At 37.2% G+C, this 23,207-nt stretch overlaps 1 protein-coding gene across 3 annotated transcripts; it reads left to right on the top strand.

The window, feature by feature from the left end:
• The first annotated feature begins 3,028 nt into the window (after window positions 1–3,028).
• Window positions 3,029–22,401, top strand: phf10 (PHD finger protein 10). 3 transcript variants are annotated; one of them, XM_057853809.1, is made up of 12 exons: window positions 3,029–3,193; window positions 3,909–4,015; window positions 4,104–4,234; window positions 4,312–4,395; window positions 4,463–4,587; window positions 4,685–4,834; window positions 6,979–7,088; window positions 9,397–9,535; window positions 10,070–10,207; window positions 15,550–15,658; window positions 20,167–20,355; window positions 20,428–22,401. In XM_057853809.1, the coding sequence occupies exons 1-12, from the start codon at window positions 3,122–3,124 to the stop codon at window positions 20,523–20,525; spliced, it is 1,452 nt and encodes a 483-aa protein (XP_057709792.1). In that variant the 5' UTR covers window positions 3,029–3,121; the 3' UTR covers window positions 20,526–22,401. The 3 variants fall into 3 exon arrangements, with proteins under 3 accessions (XP_057709792.1, XP_057709782.1, XP_057709801.1); XM_057853799.1 differs by having other exon boundaries at window positions 3,906–4,015; XM_057853818.1 differs by lacking the exons at window positions 15,550–15,658; window positions 20,167–20,355; window positions 20,428–22,401 and adding an exon at window positions 10,474–14,342 and having other exon boundaries at window positions 3,906–4,015.
• The last annotated feature ends 806 nt before the right edge of the window (window positions 22,402–23,207 follow it).

The following is a 23,207-nucleotide window of genomic DNA, read 5'->3' as shown; positions in this document are numbered from 1 at the left end:
AATGACGCTTACGAGACGATAACAAGCTAAAAACGTATTTTGGGTCACTAAAACATAACTACACGCATGCCAGTTTTCGTCCGACGAGACAAGAGCAAGACGAAAATGTGCCATAGTTTCCGTTACATGTTGACAATGTGTGACATTTTATGTGTAATTAGCCTGCATCTTATCAGTGTCTGGTTGTGTCACCTGTAACGTGCTGCCCCCCCGGCTCACTCACCAGTGTGTCATCTCCAATCATCATCAAGGCTTGCACACCCAGTAAGACTTGTTTTCTTGGAGAGAGAGAGAATATGCAATGTTGCTTTAGCCTTTAAAGGTCTGTGCTCAGGGATCCTCACGCACAAAATGTAACTCGTAGCGTTATCATTTCCATTGCTAACAGCAAGCGTCCCGGACAACTTTTTTTACATACTGTTCATGGCGTGCAGGTGGGTATAATTAATTGAAAATACTGTAATGTAATTTTAAAGACGAGTGATTGTGCCACAGTCATTGCGTGCTAAAATGCTTGCGCAACTGCATGCAGGTCACAGTGGTATTGTTAAAATGAAAGAAATGGTGAGAAGTTATTTTTGGAGAGATTAGATTGGATTAGATAAACAGATCGAAGAGATGGTAAAAAGTTGTTCATCTTGCCAGAAGATTCGCAACAATCCACCTGGTGCCCCACTTCATCCTTGGGATTTTCCTCAGGACCCTTGGCACCGCATTCATATTGACTTTGCGGGGCCTTTTGAAAATCGAATGTTTCTGGTTGCTATCGATGCCCATAGTAAGTGGCCAGAGGTAGCTATCATGAAATCAACCACATCGGAAAAAGCAATTGAGAAGTTAGGGGAGATGTTTAGTCATTTCGGAGCCCCTGCACAACTCGTGTCAGACAACGGGCCCCAATTTGTGTCAAAAGAAATGGTTGAATTCCTGCAAGCCAATGGGGTTCAACATATTAAGTCGGCTCCCTATCACCCGGCAACCAACGGCTTGGCAGAGAGGTTTGTGCAGACCCTCAAACATGCTCTCAAAGCATCACAAGGGCAAAGTACACTCCATCAGAGACTACACGAATTTCTCCTCAAATACCGAACATCTGTGCATGCAACTACCAAGGTATCGCCAGCGAGCCTAATGTTTTCTTGAGAGATACGAACTGGCATGGATCTTCTGAAACCACCAACCCTGAGCGAGATTGTTCAAATGGATCAACGGAAACAAGTAAAGTACGGAGACCTGCATTCCAAGAACCGAGTTTTCGCAGCTGGTGACTCTGTTATGGCCCGGAGTTATCAGAGTAAGGAAAAGTGGGCCCCTGCCACCATCATTGCTCAAACTGCGCCTATTTCCTATACAGTTCAGACAGCTGGTGCTGTTTGTCGTCGCCATGTGGATCAAATGTTGGGAACACCAGACACTACTCCAGAACTGTCTACTGATAGTGATGATGCTAGCAGTGTAATTATACCAGAAATGTCTAGCTTACCGGATGTGTCAAACCCAAACTGCTGTAATTGTGTCGAATTCAACCAATGCACAAACAGCACCTGAAACGGTATTGGAACCTGTTTCCACAAGTCGAAAATCAGAAGTGACTGTTGAACGTCGTTATCCTGCACAGGACAGGCGACCGCCTGCTATATTGGATTTATAAGTAATAAATAAGATGGGGAAAAAACAGGAGGTATTTTTGTGTTTATTTCTGGGACATGTTATGTAAGGGGGGAAGAGATGTAACATATTTAGGTCACACTGCTGTTGCCATAGTGTGCACTTCCTGTGGGTGTGGTATTACAGTATAAAAGGAATCTCTGTGATGTGTCGGTGGCACATATGCTGAGAAGCACGCTGAATAAAGAAGTGTTGTTCCATTCAAGTCTCGGCCTAACATGTACTTAAATTAAGGAAGTACATAACAGAAAACATTTTTAGTGAACGTCGACTAACTAGACTAAATTGGTCTGGAGTTTTTGTCAACAAAAACTAGACGAAGACAAACACATTTTGAGATGACTAAAATATGACTAATAGGTATTATTGTCCAAAAGACAAAATTAAGATGAAAATTAAAAGGGCGGCCAAAAACAACACTGGTTACATATCACACATGTGTGTTTCTGCGTTAATTCTCAAAGTTCAGTTCAGTTGTAGCTTTCTTTTTACAAAAATGAATGCTTTTTTTCCCGGTTTCTTTTAAAACATTTAAGTTTGGTTCAAAATTGATATGTAAATTACATTTCATTGCAATCGTCATATTGCCGCACAGTGTTGTGCATTGTTTTAATTTCACTGGTTAACAAAAAAATTTGATTAATTCAAACACTTGTTCTTATGTAATTTTGGGGTGCTGAATCTAAATCTGACCTTAGTGTTGTGTGTGTGTAAATGGGGGGTGCGCGTGTGTGTTGGGGTGGGGGTGTGTCAGTGTGTGTATGTGAGCTATGTATTTCTTCCCCCTTTTTCGGGTAAGCTTGAAATGTTTTGTTCAATGTTTTGCGCATTGCAAAATTATTGAATAAGCCACTTTTTTTTTTTAAACAAAGTGGGTGTCGCACTGTCACTTAATAACCCAAAATAACAATTTGTAGCAAAAATAATACTTGTTATGCCATGTTTCAGAGTCAGACAACTGCAGACATAGAAGTTGAACAATAGGACAATGTGACATGTGCTACTGTTGCCAAACTGCTTCAATATTTGACAAGCTAATGTTGACAACGATTGAGGACAAAAAATTTAAACTCGTATTGGGTGAAAACATATTAAGAAAACCCTATAACAATAATACGAATAATACTACTTCTAATAACAACAACAACAACAACAATAATAGTTGTAATAACAATATAAAAAAATGTCCATTACTTGAAAACTGAAGCCTCCAGAAAAAAAACTCATAGCATATTTGAAATCAGCGACCAAAAACTGTATACAATCAGTCAACAAAAAAACCCATGCAACAGAAAAAAAAAATTGTTGGCCGGCATTATTGAACTCCGAGTCGTTAGATGGCAGCATAGTGCGTCTAACATACACGGGAGCCTGAAAACCACACAGAACGAAGACAAAAAGCGGCTAGGTTTTGCTAGCTTGCAGCTAGCTAATAAGCTCAATTTTGTGAAAAATGGCAGCTGTGCTCACCCCGAGACCACCGTGCGACAGCAACCCCGCTACACCCGGAGCACAATCCTTAAAGGTAGCGGCGCTTCTGCTTGGGAAAAGCAAACTGTGAATATGATTACTCTGCATCTTTCCATATTAAGCTAACTGCTAATTATCGTTCCAATGGCTCCAAGTATAAACAAACAGTATGCTTTTTATGTAATTTCAGCGTTACAGTGACTGAGTCGGCTGAAAGTTACAATTTGTATTAAATGGCCAGCAGTATATGCCACTTTTCTACAAGAAGCGATTACGTTTCTGCAAATAATGTATTACTACGGACCTACAGAGTATCTTTTCTACATTTCTGAAGTTGTTCAAGTTTTGGTTCTGCCCCCTGACTTGCATAACTATCAATTGCCATGAAAACTAACTCAAATAAAACTAATTTTATTACAATATTGGAGCCATCACATAAATGCAGGTGTCCATATGTTTTGATCATTGTTAGAATTTGATAACTATTCTGAGCTCCCCTGTCTTCCCACAGTTTGATAGTAATTTCCCAGTGAAAAGTTGGCATATGTCATTAAGAACAAATCCTATTTTCCTCTCTAACCTATCATATATGTAATCTAGTTTTTATGGCAGACATGCTTGATTTTTTAATGAAATTTGGGTGATAGCAAGTGTTTTTTTTGTGTGCAAAATTTGCAAACATAAATTGAAAATTTTGACTGTAACAAGCCAGTGAAATTACTGAAGGTCATGCTTTCATTATTGATTAAAATCTTCTTGTTTTTGAGGAGGAGATCACAGAGGAGGAGTCCAATGATGGCAGCCAACCCCCTAAGAGGCGGCGAATGGGTTCAGGGGACAGTTCCCGAAGCTGTGACACCTCCAGTCAAGACCTTGGGTGTGTCTGTTACTTCCCTGGAAATTGTGACTCATCTGAAAAATGGATCGGTTTCAAACATGCTGTTTCTCCAACTCGCTTATTGTAGGCCAACATATTTCCCAGCGGAAAACCTAACAGAGTATAAATGGCCAGCAGATGATACGGGAGAGTATTACATGCTGCAAGAGCAGGTCAGCGAGTACCTGGGAGTCACGTCTTTCAAGAGAAAGTACCCTGGTATGAACTGGAGTCTGTTTTACAAAATTTTGTTGTGGACAAATAATGAAAAAACTAATGGAAATCCACGACTGTAGATATGGAAAGGAGGGATCTATCACACAAAGAGAAGCTCTATTTGCGTGAACAGAACGTGATCACCGAGACGCAGTGCACTCTGGGTAGGAAGCATCCCTGACTCGAATACAGTTTGACTTTAGATTTGGCATCAATAAAGTCTCTTTCCAGGTCTAACAGCGCTGCGGAGTGATGAGGTCATAGACCTGATGATAAAAGAGTATCCCGCCAAACATTCGGAATACTCGGTAATACTTCAGGAGCGAGAACGACAGAGGATAGCGAAGGAATACTCCGTAAGTACATGAATCCGGATTACAATGTCACCATGCATTCACCATGCATTTAACAAAAGATTGACATTTATTGTGCATCTCTGGTGTTGTGTCACAGCAAATGCAGCAGCAGAACCCTCAGAAGGTGGAGGCCAGCAAGGTTCCAGAGTATATTAAGAAGGCAGCCAAAAAAGCGGCTGAGTTCAACAGTAACTTTAACAGGGAACGAATGGAAGAGAGACGAGCCTATTTTGATCTCCAGACACATGTAAGTTTATTTATATGGAATCACAGAAGTGCCAAAATAAAAAAAAATTAAAAAATTTAAATAAATATACAGTGGTACCGTGACATACGATCGCATCGACATCGGATCCTTTCGACATCTGACATAAAATTTGCCTTGTCATTTGTCTTGATATATGACGACATGCTCAAAGTACGACAATTTACGACAACGTCACAATTTCATTGTTTTCCCACAAGAAGGATGCTTGGCGGATTGTCTTGTGATAGAAATCAACATGGGTCCAAGGAAGGTTGGAGGAAGATTTACTTTTTTTCATTAAAAAAACAAACGAAAAAACAATGGCAATTTTTGTCATTGAATTTGCCTTTTCTATTTCGGTTGTCTTTCGCTTTTGCAATTGTTTTTTGCCTTTGCTTGTACTGAAAGGAATGGTATGTCAATCAAATGACGAAATACCAATGGCAAAGAAAAAATGTTTTTTCGTTTGTGTTTTTCAATGACAAAAATAGAAGTCAATGACAAAAATTGTCATTGTTTTTTCCGTTTGGAATTTTCAATGACAAAAAGTAAAAGTCAATGACAAAATATAATTTTACATTTTCATTTATTTATTCGTTCAATAATTTCTCTTTATATTTATGTATGTATTCATTCATTTATTTTTAAATTTTGGCACCCATGTAATTCCATAGATTTAGAGTTGGGGTGTCAAACTCATTTTGGATCACGGGGCCACATTCCCGGCAATTACATCTTAAGTGGGCCGGACTAGTATATTTTTCTCCTAACAAGTTACACATAATAACAATTCACTTTTCACACTTAATGTTCACAATAGTTATATATAATTCACATTAACTGATATTTATCTTGTTGCATTTTTTTTGTCAAATTAAAAAAAAAAAACTTTAAAAAAATGAGTGCAGTTGTATGAGTGCTGTTTGAGCCAGTGTTTTCATTTACATACGTCCAAATCTCAGCGAGTCACTGTTGTAAAACTTCTTGCTCCATCCTTTTTGCCACCAGTTCCTCTAATCATCATTAAAAAAATCCTGGTGTAGACTTGTGCTGCAACGATTAATCGATTAACTCGAGTAATTCGGATTAGAAAAAGATTCAATTTAAAATTTTCAGCTTCGAGTATTCGTTTAATTAAAGTGATGTTGTAATGGTTTGTTTTGAAAGTGTTTGCATTTAGTTTTATTGATTTGTGTGGCCCCACTGCCCTCTAGTGGCAACAGTGAATAAGACATAACTCATTTCACATTGCTGAATCCAGCTGCATCCTGTTAAGACCAACGTAAGCTAAGTTTTTGTTTCAGCTAATGTATTTTTAATGCATTCGTCATTTAGTTTATAGGTATATTTAGCCGTTTTTGTGGGAATACGTGTTTGAACCATTTGTTAAGAGCATTGTAAAAAAAAAAATGCATTTATAGCATTTAAGCTAGCGAACTTTTGCTCTTGTAAGTTAGCTAATTGTTCTTTTTTTGTACTGAGATCCTCATTTATTTTTGTATACGGTTTGAGGCTCAGCTCAGGTATTTTAATTTTTTGTGTTCCTTATCCGATTACTTGATTATTCGAACTAACTAGTTCAGCAATTAATCGACTACTAAAATAATCGTTAACTGCAGCCCTAGTGTAGACATTATTTTAAAATGACATACATTGCCACTCCCATCTTTAGTGAAGTCATGAGAACTTCTACTTTACTCAGCACACCATGCAAATTAAAGTGGGAACCTTTCAGAATCAAAGTTCAATTATTTCCTGCCTTGTAAATGTATGTAGGGATCAAAATGTATCGTAGGCAGCGCATTATAGTGTCATGCAGCTCAACATTCCTATTGGCAGAAATTTTTCATTAAACATGCAACTTGACCTACTCATTGTTAACTGGACATTAAATTGCCTTAACAATATTACATGATAAATACAGACATTATTTCTGCAGGAGCGTACTCTTTGTTCATTTTTGATGTGTCTGCGGTTTCATGCGAAGTGAGTCATGAAGTGAACTTTCTGCGCCACCCGTTGAAATTTTAAAAGCATGTTGGGAGACAAGCTTTTATTGGCGGAAGTTCACCCTTGACTTGTGTTTTTTTTACCCCGAATTCATTTCTTGTGCAAAATTTAAGTCTCCATTTGGTCTGTCCCAGGTTATTCAAGTGCCCCAGGGCAGATTCAAGGTGCTCGCCCCAGAACTGACCAGGACAGGTCCCTACCCAGTTGCACTCATACCAGGGCAGTTTCAGGACTACTACAAAAGGTAGATTACATCTATTAAACGATGAGTTTAAGTAGCTCTAAAGTTTTATATGTTTACATTTTTTTTTATATCACATCAGATGCCATTTTACCAGGTTACACAACAATTTGGGTTTAAAGTGCCCATTATATCATTTTTTAAAGCTACTTTAAATGGTCCTTTTGGGGCTCTTTTACAGACATGGTGTTTAATATTTTTATGCAGCTGACTGCACCTAATTTAAATGCTCTTTGCTCTGATTGGCCGTTGGTGGAGTGGGTGCGTCGTCGGAAGATCATTGGCGTTGGCAGTGCATGTGGTGGCTTTGACTACATTCGCTCTTTAATGACACCAGGCTTTAAAAGTATCCAAGAATAAAATATTTGGGGGGAGATGTGTCAATCGAGGACCAGGTGAGAAAGCCAACTGATGCCTGCCTGTGCGCAAGTCGAGAAAAGTGTCTCTTGGTCAGCTAACGGTGAACAGGGGCTTGGGGGTGGAGGTCGCAGGAAAAAAATTGACATAGACTAGTCATGCGACAAGAGTGATCTACAAAACCGCAGAAAATGGACATCTACGTGTTTAAGTACTGCATTTTTTTATATTGGGGATGTCCCAGATCCGATCACTTGATCGGAAATCGGGCCGATCGCGCCAGTGTTCAGTAGATTGGAATCGGGTGAAAAGGATTGGGTTTTTAATTTTAAAATACATATATATCTATTTTTTTTTTTACTTTTTAAGAGATAAAAAGTAACACAATAATCCAGAAATACAATGGCATTGCCAAAAGAAACAAAAATATATACCTTTTATTAGAGCTGGGAATCTTTGGGCACCTAACGATTCGATTACGATTCAGATGGTCCGATTCGATTCTAAAACGATTATAGATGCACCCCCCCCATTTTTTTTTTTTTTTTTTTTTAAATGTTTTGTACATTAGTTCCAAAATTGTTCAAAAATACTCTCAGGCTAAACCAAACTACTATTTCAGTATCAAGTTAACATATAGTAGTAAACAAATATACAAAAATAACAGTAAATAAAAAACTCCAGTCCCCATTCTGTATCAGCAGCTTTAAACTACATTCAATTAATTTAATGTTGTGAATCAACCGTTAAAGTTGTTAAAATTGCTCCCGTTAATCCATAATTTCCCTTTTGTCAACTTTCGACATGTGAAAGTTTTAAAACTATTTTAAAGATAGATTCAAGTCAATATTTTACCGATTTAGGAGTATTTTAGATAAAAAGTTAATTAGGTTTGCTTGGAAGGTTCGCTACAACAGCCTTGCAGAGAAGTGTACTGCTTTAAGTTGGCGGCCGTTTACTACGTCTGCATCTAGCTTTTTGTAGATATGCTGCAAACGCTACCGCTACCGTAGTGCATCTAGTCTTATATAAATGATATCTACCGTAACATTATGTGGATGACGTACTTTTTGTAGCAGCTTCAGGTATGTTGTTGTGTCTTTTTATCTCGTGGCATGAGTTGAGCTAGAGCCGTGAGTTGAGCATTGGCATTACCCGAGGGGCCGGGTAATGAGAAGCATGATGTTTAGCTACTCTCGCTCCGTTGCTCATTGACCGCGCGGCGCGCTGAGTGTGTTGTACTTCCGCTTTACTTGGCATATTTCAATAATCGGAATTTGGATGTTTGTGAATCGTTCTCGAATCTTCCACGGCCGAATCGCGAATAATCTAAGAATCGGAAATTTTGCACACCTCTACCTTTTATACTCCGCAACATTCCCGAAAAAAGCGGAAGAGGAAGTCCTGTAAACAGTACAGTACTGTAACATGTTTGGAACTTTTGTTCAAATTTATAAAAAATATACTATATACTAGTATATATATTTTTCAGCACTGGATCGAGAGACTGGATCGGCAGATCCTCAAAATCAGGTGACTCGGACTCGGGTGCAAAAATATGCGATCAGGATATCCCTACGTTATATACTGTATGCTTGATTTGGCACAGTTTAAACAAATAATTTGTAGAATAATTTAACTTGAAAACATGATTGCAACCAAATAAAAAAAAACTACAAATATCAAACACTTCAACCAGGGCTGACTAACATTTTGACCTATCTTCTGCATGAAACAGTTTAAAATGCTGTATTAGAAAATGACTTCAGTGCATCGTTACTCACTGCCATCACTGCCATGGACAATGATAGACATCCAATCCATTTGGACTTGGAGGGCTGGCAATCAGCCCTCTTAGTCCAAATGGGTTGGATGTATGTTGTCATCGATGAGTTAAATTGCATCTCAAAACAGAAAGTTTTCTAATTTTAAGGTTTCTCTGTTTTGCTAACAGGTACTCTCCCAATGAGCTGCGTTACCTCCCTTTAAATACTGCTCTGTTCGAGCCGCCGTTGGATCCAGACCTGCCTGCTCTTGACTCTGAACCTGACTCGGATGATGCGGACGACGACAAAAAGAATAAGAACTCTTCTGTAAGGGTTAGGCTTAGAGTCCCCACTAGGGCTGCCACAATTGATCAATTTATTGATCATTAAATTAACAAACTACTATTTTCATATAGAGAAATGATTGACCGCAAAATTGTCCAAATTCACCTTTTTTGAGCGTCTTAATAGTGTATATTCTGTTGTTTATTTTGAAATTTATTTCCGTATTTATGTGTGTATCTTTGTGAGGTAAAAAGCAAAACAAAAAAGAATATGAGAATGTTCCTATTTTTTTCCGCTCAATTTTGATGAATAGACTTATCGATAACAGCTATGTATGTCCAGACATTGTTGACCTCAAAATTGTCGAAATCTTCTTTTTAATAGCAAATACTCTCTTTATTTTTAAAAATGTTTTTAATATTTTTTTTATTTTTGTATTCAAAGCAAAAGTCGAGGTATTTTTTTGGGCAGCCTTAGTCTTCACTAATAGTCTAATAATTATTATTTTTATTTGTATTAGATATAAGTAAATAATATTTGTGTTAGTCTGACATCATTGTGTGTTTTTTTCTGCAGGACAGTTCATCAGGCAACACATCAGACGGCGAAAATCAGGAGGGAGGAGGCCCCAAATCCAAGCTCAAAGACAGGATGTCGACGGCGGGCAAAGACGGCAGCCACCGCCACTCACACAAAGCCACTCCCGGGCACAAGGTAGAGGACAAAACAACCTGAACTCTTCTCCAACAACAGCAGCAGCACTTTTCTCCCCACACTCCTTCTCCTCCTCCTTTTTCTACTACTACGACCACCTCCTTCCTTCATCCATCCATGCCTCCCGAAATCCCTTCCCGTTAGCTTTCTTCACTTTGTTCTCCGGCTTCTACGGTTTGTCTCAACTGGGACCAGCACACACATTTGCCCTCATGCTCCCGCTGAGGCTCCTGTCTTCATTTTTTTTTTATTTTTTATTTTTTTAGGATAACTACATCGCTCCTTTTTTCCACTACTTCAACCAGACTCTGAGCAATAAGAACAATATAAAAGGAACAGTTCCATTTGCAATTTTTTTTTTTAGTTTTTCCAACAAGGACTAAATATTTCTTCCTTTTTGAATGTTTTCAGTTCCTCGTCTCACCTGTCTTTAAAAAAAAAAAAAAAAAAAATAGTTGCGAGACAAGATAACTGATCTTTTGGCTGCTACATTTTCAATTTTGAAAAAGGAACTTGGATATTCACACAATGCAGTCATTTTGTGGTTGCTTTTAAAAAGTAGAAAGAGTATTTTATCTTGTATACCTGAAAAGTGTAACACACTTAAATGTTTACTGTGTGTCTGTGTGAATTGGTGTTAAAGATATGGTATGTTTAAACATGTGGTGTACTGTGGGTCTTTGGGTAAATATCAGAGTGCACTGTATGTTAACATAAGCGCATTAGTGAGGCAACTATATGCTGACCTTGTTCACACTGAGCTTAAATGCTGGACCATACTGCCAACAAGGGTGTTTAATTTGGCCAGAAATGGTTCTAAAAAAAGTAGCCCAAAACCATTTCACTGAAAAATACTCTAAACATAATATAAAATATTTGCAGGGTTATGTATTTTTCATTTTCAGTTACGTACAGTGGTCCATAGAGATATGAGTAGGCATGTGCCAGTATTACATTCTGACGTATGATAACCTTAAACCAAAATATTACGGTTTCACAGTATCACGGTACAGTACAAGTACAGCTCTAAAATATGTTACTTTGCGATATCTGGGTTTAAAAAACAAACAAACTTTTTTCCATTGAACACGACTTTTATTTTTCAAAGCATGACACATTAGCAAATTGGAACATAGGTATAGTTTAGTATAATGTTGAGTAAAAATGAAAAAAACAATTAAAAAAAGAAATATTCTAAATATTTTTTTTAAATGCAGTCCTTTAGTCCTCAACATTATTACTATCAGAACAAAAAAATATATATTTTTTTTCCATAAGAAGCACATGTGTATGACTCGAATCATGTTTACATTATTCACACACAGTTTCTCAACACAGTTGCCAGAGAGAAAAAAAAAACATGTTTTACCTCTGCTAGACACACTAAACACTTGGAGTTAACTCAAGTAGCTGGTGGGAAACGTTCATATAAGTGTCTACTAACCTGTAAATTTGTATAAATGCAAAATCATATTGGTGATATTATGTCTTCGGCAACCACCCTCCACAAACATGTTTGACATGTCGGTTGGCCCTCCTCCTCGAAGCCGCGGCCATCTTTAACTTTACGTCTCCACATTAGGGGTGTGCAATCTTAGGCACCACACGATTCGATTCGATTACAATTCAGGGTGCTGTGATTCGATTATTGAACAATGATCACGGTATTGACGATGATCACTGTTATCACGATTATCGGTGCATCATGCATTATTAATGAATAAAGTAGCCAAACAAATTTATGTCCATCATTTATTCAAAATATCCTAATGATTCAACAGGAACGATGGACACATGCCGATACAACAAAAAGCTGCCCTTAAACTGCTTTTTTTTTTTTTTTTTTAAACAAGAAAGTGCAAAAACATTAACCATTTTAAAGGCAGCACTTATTTCTCAACATGCCCATACAACACACATTCGACCTTGAGATACTCTTTTTCACAAGAAGGTGCAAAAACATTAGGTATTTCAAAGGCAGTACTTATTTCTCTCAACAATACAATGTCATTTACACAAGTGGAATGAATTCCACATAGTGTCAAAGTGTCTTTAGAAATAAGACTTCTTTTGACCAATATATTTTGTTGTCACAGATTTCTGTACTATTTCGCATGTTTGTAGTGTTACCGCTGTACTTAATCATGGTTTTACAAGTTCTGCATATAGAGCAACTTTTGTACACCAACAAACAACGCACAAATGGACATGGCAATGCAGGATAGAGAATTCGCTAATTAGCTTAGCGCTCGGCGCTGACTGTTAACATCTCAAAAACAACAACAATAAAGGCTAAACAGTGCAAGAGGGTTCGTGTACTCGTCTCTTATAGATGCACACGGGACTTAGCAACACACTCAGGACATTTTTCAATTGACTTGACTTGAAACTATTGCTTTAAAATATAACTTGCACACAGAAATGTGACCACCGGGTCCCTGCTTGTCTCATACACAAAGTTATTTTCCTATCTTTTGAAATGGAGTAAATCTCTCGCTCAGTAACCGGCAGCATCCATCATAACGTTGTGCGTGTGTTCGTTAAAGGTGTCCGGGCAGCAGACGTGTCTTGAATTTCGTTCCGCTACGAGCAGCTGTCATAAAGTTATTAGAGAAAAATCATCGTTTTTGAACATTTATTAATCGTAATTGAATTGTCACGTGTCGAATCGCGATGCATCTAATAAGCGATTTTTTGGCACTACCTTAATTCCCAGACCATCGATTTCGTTTTGATGGGGGAAAAAGTTCAGGAGTTTCACCTCAGTTGTGTAGCACAGCTGACTCACTGACACTGAGCAACAACCGGTGGGGAAGGGTTGAGCCTTGCAGCTGCAAGCCAGGGATTTCTCCATGCATTTTTGGGACAGAAAAAAACAATTAATACATTAGCAAAGGTATGACAGAAAAATTTTGCGGTTTTGAAACCTTGGCGTTTTCATACCACGGTATACCTTGAAACCGATAATCGGCACATGTCTAGTATGAGTTTTAATTTGTTCAGTGGACATGCTAATAAATCAATTATGACGTTTGGCTGTTTTTTTGTAGTTCAAAGTTTTTGTGTTTTTCGTGATTTTTAATGACAACCAAACAGTAAAATCAAAAATGGACACACACACAAATTGGCCAAACATATAGAATCCCTAAACATTTCTCTATTCAAATGGATTGGATATAGGAAGCTGTTAATGGCAGTTAATAAAGAAAATATTTTATATATATAATATATAAGCATATTAAATTGACATAATTTAATGTTATGTTTTTCTTTTTTAATTTATATTCTGATTTCTCTAGCCCTTCATCTTCAATTTATTTCATAAAAATTTAATTCGGTGAGCAACAAATGAATTTGATGCACATGACTTACTTTTGCGGGCCGCAAAATGAATTAGGCAGCTGGATTTGGCTTCCTTTAGTATTTAACTCAATAAGACAAACTGGTATTAGTCATTTTGGGCTGGTTGTTCTTAACTGAGGAGGGTTTGATGCTTCCAAACGGCACACGTGTGTCAAGTCAAAACTTGTAAGTTGGTCCACTTGTAATTCAATGTGCCAATGTATTTAGTATGGCTTTTATCAAACTTGCTTGGTAAACATTTTTCTAAACATTAAAAAAAAATTCTATTGTAACGTCTCTGCCAGCCCTCACAGTCCAAATGGTCCAGTCCAAAATCAAAACCATAATCATTCACTGCCCCTCAGTGTGACCATGGTTCTTTTTTAGATCTTGCAGTGGATTAGTAGATAAGTACAGTATGATCATGAGGTCATGTTTTGCACATGTTTATTTAACACTCAGCTAAAATGAATCTATGTCCATGAACTCTTTAGAGTGCAAAAGGATCTAGAGTAGTACTTATTAAGAAGTGGTCTTTTAAAGTGATACTTTACTTTTGTAACGCTAAAGTAACATGAACTTCCTTCTAAGTTATGTATATACAGTACATACATTTATATAGTTGAAAATATTTCCAGAATTTGTATATCACAGTGAGTGTTGCAGGCCTATGAATACTACTTAGCCCTCTCTGGTCTGGCTACGGTTGACAGTGCAGTATATGCAATGGTTTTTGACTACGTGTTTTGAATAATGTGATATTTTCACAATGCGATTTATGAATAAATGCAAGTTCTAATACAAAGCTGATATTAAATGGACTAATTGTCTGTATTTGAATTCCAGGTGGGGTTAGTGTTATCATTGGGTTTTGTTAAAACAAAACTGAAAATTAATATGAACACTACAAAAATGTGCAATCTGCATATAAATCTGAATAATTCATATTATGTTTGAGTTACATTTAGAGTTTTATCGTGCGTATAATTCATATTGAGTCACATATCAAGTTATCGTGCGTATAATGATGATGGATTCTTGTTTTGAGAAAATATATATACAGTACATATTTTTAAATAATAAATAAATGGCGTAGCACTGAAAAACAAACATTAAAGTGCTTGTAATACGGTCAGTCACACAACAATTTTCTCTTAAATTATAGGAGGATCTTTTGTGACGTCATTGTTTACATTTCTCGTGTTCCATCACGGTAGCATGTGGCAAAAACGGGTGTATTTTAGATGTAGTTTGATTGTTTTGCACGTTTCGGGGAGGATTTAGTGATTTGGGCCAATGGGGGCCTGATAAAACATTTTTATCGTTCCTACTGTAAAAGCATATAGCTATGGTTATATAGCTGCTCAAAGCGCTTTATGATATTTGTTCATTCATAAATGTAAATGTGACCACATTGGCATATATTAGACTGAATTTCATAAAGCTGTGTGGCCGCCACCATTTGTATTAAAATGCAGATGGGTTTTCAGTATTGTCGTTGTTTTTTCCCACTCTAACTGTTTAATGGCTGTTATTGTATTACGTATAAGTCATTTAGTATGACAACCTAAATGTTCCTATAATCTGTATTCAAATACAGAAATTGATGGCGGCCACACAATCAAATGCAGTCTGTTGTACACTACGTATCCCAGTGCATAACTATATCCATAATGTAACAAGTATTTTAAGTGTTATAAAGTGCTTTGAACTCTGAACAAGTATGCGAATATGACAAGTTTTATACAATCCACGGTCTTCAAATGTTAAAATGCTTGTATAGTTGCGTCTCCACTGCCTTCCATCGTGTGTGACCTTTTGCCACATGTGACGAAAATATGTCAACAAAGATCTTATGTCCTACTTTATTTTAATATTGTTTATTAGTTCCATCACCTTTTACAGAATATTTAATTAGAATAATCCCATGACCCAGCTGTGGCTGTACTGTGTATTGAAGGTGGAGAATGCTGTGTTTATAGCGCTGTTCTGCCTTGCAGCCTAAGGTCATTCCCAATGCTATATGTGGCATTTGCCAGAAGGGTAAAGAGGCCAACAGGAGAGGCAAACCTGAGGCCCTCATTCACTGCTCCCAGTGTGATAACAGCGGTAAGTACACACACTTGCGTGCACATACATTTCAAGTTAATTCATTTCATTTGCCTCCGATTTTCTTGAAACTGATTTAACAATTTCTCAGTAAGTTTCAGATAGATATGGTCAATTTTTTTCATATTGTCGCTCAGTTTTTTGAGCATTTGTTAAGTTGATGCAGCCGCACAGTTTACATATTTTGTGGCATTTGCCAATTCTTTCATGTTTATGTGGTAAGGTCATGTATTCTGTGTTCTTTCATTGGTTTATGTCCAGTACAGGTTGGTGTTAGAGCAATGCATGAGGTTTGTTAGTTGGAAAAAAAAAAGGAAAAACCATGATACTGACCAGATCTAATATATTAATAATTAGACACCGGATTATAAGGCGCACCATCACGGATCGAGTTTATTTTCATGTATGAGATACATTTGACATTTACTCTTTATCTTTTAACATCGTTGTGATTGTTTTATTTATTAATTATTACGGTATTTGCTTTAATTATGTTGGAGTTAAAGCAACACTAGGTAACTTTTCAACCTTTATAAAATATTTTCATAACATTTGTGATAATATGTCAACTGGGGGGGGCATCAATAATCGATTTATAATCGAATCAAAGCTTCTGTATCGTAATCGTAATCGAATCGTTAGGTGCACCCCCCCCCCAAAAAAAAAACTACAAATGTGATGACTGCTTTACGTCATACGTCACTTCCCCATTTCCCCATTCATTATAAAGACGGAAGTCGATGTGAACGGTTTTGCGCAAACTCTGCAAAGATGGCAGAACAACAAAAGAGACAAAAAGTTATTTGTGATGATGAAAAAAAAGAGACTACTAGGATATAAATATTAAACTTTGGCCCGGCTTTCTCTCGCTGGCGTGTCTCCCCCCAAACCGAACTTGTCAGCGCTGACGAGTTCGGGTGTGATGGGGGGGTTAGCCACATGGTTGCTAACAACTGGATTCATTAACTTATTACGATTCATCCTTCACACAGCCGCTGGAAACAGAATGTGGTTTAATCCATCTGCAGGCGACCGGGAGATTGATTTTTGATTAAATGATGATTTTACGACGATACGCGGATTTGCGCTGGTCCTCATGGGAAACAGTCTTCCTTAAGGCAAAACACTCGCGCATTTGTCCACCGATGTCGCTAAAATCGACCAAAACTGAAAAGTTACCAAGTATTACTTCAAATGAATAAGTTCTAACTCAACTACTAATGACTATTAAGTAAACGACTTGTACTTTAATACACCACTTTAAACTACTTTAATTTAGTTGTAATTTTATTTAATAAATAAATCTTCCATGCTTTACTGTAACTAACTTGTTTGAATATATACACGTAATGCTCCAATAAAATAGGTGATTAAGCACAAAAAAAAAAAAGTAAAAAGTATACACCTCTGTTCAAATGCGAGGACTTAATGTATACAAATAAGACCAAGATAAATAATCCTCCCCTCCTCCACGATTCACATGACCTTTACTTAACTGGACAGAAAAGAATAAAGCTACAGTGCCTTGCAAAAGTATTTTGCCCCCTTGAACCTTGCAACCTTTCGCCACATTTCAGGCTTCAAATATAAAGATACAAAATTTTAATTTTTTGTCAGGAATCAACAACAAGTGGGACACAATCGTGAAGTGGAACAAAATTTATTGGATAATTTAAACTTTTTTGACATATAAAAAACTGAAAAGTGGGGCGTGCAATATTATTCGGCCCCCTTGCGTTAATACTTTGTAGCGCCACCTTTTGCTCCAATTACAGCTGCAAGTCGCTTGGGGTATGTTTCTATCAGTTTTGCACATCGAGAGACTGACATTCTTGCCCATTCTTCCTTGCAAAACAGCTCGAGCTCAGTGAGGTTTGATGGAGAGTGTTTGTGAACAGCAGTCTTCAGCTCTTTCCACAGATTCTTGATTGGATTCAGGTCTGGACTTTGACTTGGCCGTTCTAACACCTGGATACGTTTATTTTTTAACCATTCCATTGTAGATTTGGCTTTATGTTTTGGATCATTGTCCTTTTGGAAGATAAATCTCCGTCCCAGTCTCAGGTCTTGTGCAGATACCAACAGGTTTTCTTCCAGAATGTTCCTGTATTTGGCTGCATCCATCTTCCCGTCAATTTTAACCATCTTCCCTCTCCCTGCTGAAGAAAAGCAGGCCCAAACCATGATCTTGCCACCAGCATGTTTGACAGTGGGGATGGTGTGTTCAGGTGATGAGCTGTGTTGCTTTTACGCCAAACATATCGTTTTGCATTGTGGCCAAAAAGTTCAATTTTGGTTTCATCTGACCAGAGCACCTTCTTCCACATGTTTGGTGTGTCTCCCAGGTGGCTTGTGGCAAACTTTAAACGAGACTTTTTATGGATATCTTTGAGAAATGGCTTTCTTCTTGCCACTCTTCCATAAAGGCCAGAATTGTGCAGTGTACGACTGATTGTTGTCCTATGGACAGACTCTCCCACCTCAGCTGTAGATCTCTGCAGTTCATCCAGAGTGATCATGGGCCTCTTTGCTGCATCTCTGATCAGTTTTCTCCTTGTTTGAGAAGAAAGTTTGGAAGGACGGCCGGGTCTTGGTAGATTTGCAGTGGTCTGATGCTCCTTCCATTTCAATATGATGGCTTGCACAGTGCTCCTTGAGATGTTTAAAGCTTGGGAAATCTTTTTGTATCCAAATCCGGCTTTAAACTTCTCCACAACAGTATCTCGGACCTGCCTGGTGTGTTCCTTGGTTTTCGTAATGCTCTCTGCACTTTAAACAGAACCCTGAGACTATCACAGAGCAGGTGCGTTTATACGGAGACTTGATTACACACAGGTGGATTCTATTTATCATCATCGGTCATTTAGGACAACATTGGATCATTCAGAGATCCTCACTGAACTTCTGGAGTGAGTTTGCTGTACTGAAAGTAAAGGGGCCGAATAATATTGCACGCCCCACTTTTCAGTTTTTTATTTGTTAAAAAAGTTTAAATTATCCAATAAATGTTGTTCCACTTCACGATTGTGTCCCACTTGTTGTTGATTCTTGACAAAAAAATTAAATTTCATATCTTTATGTTTGAAGCCTGAAATGTGGCGAAACGTTGCATGATTCAAGGGGGCCGAATACTTTTGCAAGGCACTGTATTTAAGAGGGACGGTAAAGAATGAATAACTGTAACAGGGTTGCACAAATTTGCACACACCCTATTCTGAACCCCCAAGTAAAGCTTAGTTTGTCTGATTCTAATATTCTGTATGTATATGATTCTAATACTGGTGTACAAAAATGTGACAAAAGGAGCCAAATTTCAGATGAGTTCTAAGTAAAGTTGTCTGATAATGACTTTTTAACCGATATCGCAATATTTTCCAACTCCCAAAAATCTGATACTGATATCAAACAGCTACTGATGTATGTGGTCGTCATCATGAGACATATTATGGCTGATTGTATTGTGATGCCCTACTAAATGCTTTAATAATAATAAATGTAACAACTTCAAGGTTTTCCAAATGAGAGAACAAATTCAACTGAAATTATGGAAAAACTACAAGTATTGCACCACTATTAAAGTGTAACTTAGGCACTGCCATATCACATATGGCTCACACAGTGCTTACAGGCAGGCAATCATTGGACCACAGTCCAGACAACGCCATTGAGTGAAAATTCCCAAGATGCATTTTCAGGTCTTTTGCAAAGAGTATCTTAAATATCTTAAAATGTCTAAAATTCTCCTAAAATCTCACAAAAGGTCTTAAATACGAATTTGAAAGGTCTTAAAAATCTATTGACATTACTTTTATTTTGAAGGGTCATGAATTTCAGTCTCTCTTTTATATGTTTCGATTTTTGAGGATGCTATAACGTAACTACCGAGTGGAACTACCTGTGCTGTCCATTAACTTTTAAGCTAACATACATATTGGCGCAAAACCGATATTATTTTAAATATCGAACAACTCTAGTTCTAAGGTTTTTATGATTTAGACTAAGATTTTAAGATTCTAAGAGCGATTTTTGGTCTGAGGAGTATTGTATTTTCAAATCAATTGAGTAATAATTCTCTTTAAAATCTCTTCACTATTAGAAAACTTGACGACCAAGGGTGTGTAGACTTTTTTTTATACCCACTGTTTATTCGAACAAATGACAAAGTCAAAGACTGTCCAATGAGATGAATTGTGCTCAACAATAACAATAATGTTTCTCACAAGTATTGCTTTTGGCACTGCTTCTTCATATTATGGATTGTATTTTTTTTACCTCCATTGCGTGCTATTGGTAATGTTTTTAAATGTATGTTTTGCCTTGTCTCAAATTACTCGCAATTTTACTTGGGCAGTATGACATGTGGACCTTTTCGGCTATAATTCTGTTGTATGAACAGAAGTAGGTGAGTAGAGGAGCATTTAATTGTTCTGTGGCATAATAAGATAAAGATACATTATTTTTATGCCTGTTTTGTTGTAATCTTTGTGATGTTGTTTGACTCAATGCAGGACACCCGTCATGCTTGGATATGAGCGAAGAGCTGGTGCGCATGATCCAGACATATCGCTGGCAGTGCATGGAATGTAAGACGTGCACCGTGTGCCAGCAGCCCCACCACGAGGACGAGATGATGTTCTGCGACAAGTGTGACCGAGGCTTCCACACCTTCTGCGTGGGCATGGGATCCATCCCGACAGGTCGTTGTCACTCAGTTATTTATTAGCATTTTAGTTGCTTTGAGTCATTATATGGTTTCCTTGATGTCCCAGGTCTTTGGCTATGTGAGGTGTGTGACAAAGATTTCACCGAACCCAAGAAGAAAGGAGCAACAAAAACGCCAAAAAAGCCCAAGTCAGCACAAAAGTGACTTAATAAACACATTTGTCTTTTATTTCAAATGCTAATTTTCAAATGTTTTGGGAGGTTCGACTGTATTTTAGATTTAGGCACATTAATTAAAAATCCAAATTGGTAGTGATATAAATGTAAAGATGACACATTAAGTCAGGTTAGGGGTCCTTTATTTACGCTACCAATCAAGAAAGGCAGCTATTTTTCCAGATATTTGGGATAATACCCATTAGTGATGAAAAAACGGTAGCTCATGTAATATTGTTAAATTTTAAGTATTTTTTTTTTTTAACCGAACGCCAGTGTTGTATTAAGCAGTACAGTGATCCCTCGCTACTTTGCGCTTCAAAATTAGCGCCCTTAGTCCATCGCGGATTTTTTTCCAATTAAAGAAAAAAAAATAGAGATGAGCTGTCCCGAGCTGATCGCATAGTCTCAATCTCCCTCCCTCCCTCCCTCTCCCTGCTCTTTGTTCATCACTGCGGCACTGCACTAGAGTTCCTTATTAAAGTTAAGGATGTTGACAGAGGTTTGTGTTTGATCTTGCCAGAGACACGAGCTTCAAAAGCGCCGCATGTGTCAATCATCGTTTAACTTGTTAAACAGTTGCTGTGGCAACTCATTCTGTGTAATGAGAAGATTTTAGTAGATTCACTCAATTAAGTGTTGCGAGGGCTGCCTTGGAACCGACAGGCTCTGTGTGCGCGGGCGGGGGCATAAAGAAGCGCGCGCTGGAATGAATGTGCATGTGTGGCGACGTTCGAGGCAGCCGGACGTGTTGTGTTCTTGGCAATAAACGCCACATGTTAAAAGTGATCTTAAGCAGTTTGTAATTTATACATGTCACTCCAAGAGTTACAGCCATGGGAGGTAACAGAGGAATTTAATAAAGCCAAGCATTTTTCTACTACAGTATTTTATTCTTGTTTTAAAAAAAATAGGTGGGACAGTAACATGTTTATGTTTTTAAAACTTATAATAATTATTACATTTGAAGTGCTTAAAAACCATTGCGCTACTTCGCGGTTTTCGCGGCAGGTTCTGGTCCCCATTAACCCCGAAAAACGAGGGATCACTGTATAATGTTGACTGGATTTGTAGCTATGTGGAAGTAGCTTCACATTTGATTTTGCTGGTTGCCTCAATTGCCTCTAGATTAATATAAAAAACCTACATAATTCATTATTATGCCTAGTCCATGCCTAGTCTTAGAAACAATTCTGTTTTCATTTGCTTAGGCAAAACGAAGAGAACTTCAACACAAAATAATACAGTAAATTTAATATTTTTAGTTTCCAATAGAATGACTTTTATGGTGAGCTTTTTAGATTTTTTTTTTTTTCTACACAACAAAATGCCTTTTGTTTGTGGTTTTTTTGTTAACACTTATGGCATTACAGTACTAGTGTGTGTTTGGTTCCTGCAATGTTGACACAATCTATTATTTACTCCATTTTACTATTGATCAAAGATTGGCATTTCTAGACCAACATGTACACGATAATTAAGCTTTGGATGAACAAATGGTGCTTGAATTGATCTACTAGTTAAAAACTAAAGGTCAGTTAGATGTTAATTGTTTTATTTAGATGTGTAGTCAGATTTATGTGTGTCTTGGAATTCTGTCATGATGCTAATGAGCTTTTGAAATTTAGTTTCTGCATTTTTTTTTTAAAACTTGTTCAATCCAGTCTTGAATAGTTTTTCTACTGTACTTATCTTGTACTGACTTATGCCTCTGACTGCAACAGACCTGTCAATCATAGCTACAATAAATATGCTCATGTTTTTGGATTTGACTTGAAAGTAAAAATGTATTTTTCTACTGTTTAATTTTTTAAAGAAAAGTATTGCAGTGGCCACAAATGGTGCTTGGTTGGTGATGTCATAGTCACTGATTTTTTGTTTTTCTAAATAAATATCGACTTGTAAGTAATAATGTCAGTGTGCATTTCCCTTTTTTAAAACTTTCAAATATTTTAATAAGAATGGAGATGTCTGATGGTAAAAGATGCAGGTATATGAAGAAGGAAGTGGGATAATGAAAAGTGCTATTTTGGATACATGTACAGTATATCAGTGGAAATAATGATTTATTCATGTTCATTTTACAAAAATGTATTAAATTTGGTGTGTGTGCCAACATTGCAATGCGCCTTGCGAATGGGGCACTTTTGCCCTACAAAATAAAAAATACAGTTCCCATGTATCCACATTCTGGATGTGATTTTAACCCTTTAGGGGGACATTGGTGGGACAGTGGTCATACAGTAGACATCTATTCAAAAGTTACCATTATCTTACCTCGTCCACTGTCTGCTCAGGTCACGGAGCATGTTTTGTGATAGTTGGTAAAATAGGGGAATTGATATTGTAAACACCTATTTATGTAAGTAGATTTCCAATCCATTTGAACTGGGAGGGGCTAGAAATGTATTGCTGTCAATGGTAGTCAAATATTTAAGCTATGTGAGTTCACAAAATAAACAATCAATAAAATTCCCAAAGCAAGATACCCATAGGCTTACCGAATTCATTATTATTAGTTTATTGGTTCTTATTGCCCCATATGAATTTAATGATTACATTTTAGAAGAAATAAATCAAAATGTGTGCATTAAAGGATTCAAATCCCAGATTTAATTCGGGAGAACCCACGGGTCAAAAATTTTTCTTCCACCTAACTACAGACTAATTT

Source organism: Corythoichthys intestinalis, chromosome 1, assembly GCF_030265065.1.
Source record: "Corythoichthys intestinalis isolate RoL2023-P3 chromosome 1, ASM3026506v1, whole genome shotgun sequence".
NCBI classification, from domain to species: domain Eukaryota; kingdom Metazoa; phylum Chordata; class Actinopteri; order Syngnathiformes; family Syngnathidae; genus Corythoichthys; species Corythoichthys intestinalis.
This window is presented reverse-complemented; position numbering and strand designations above follow the sequence as displayed.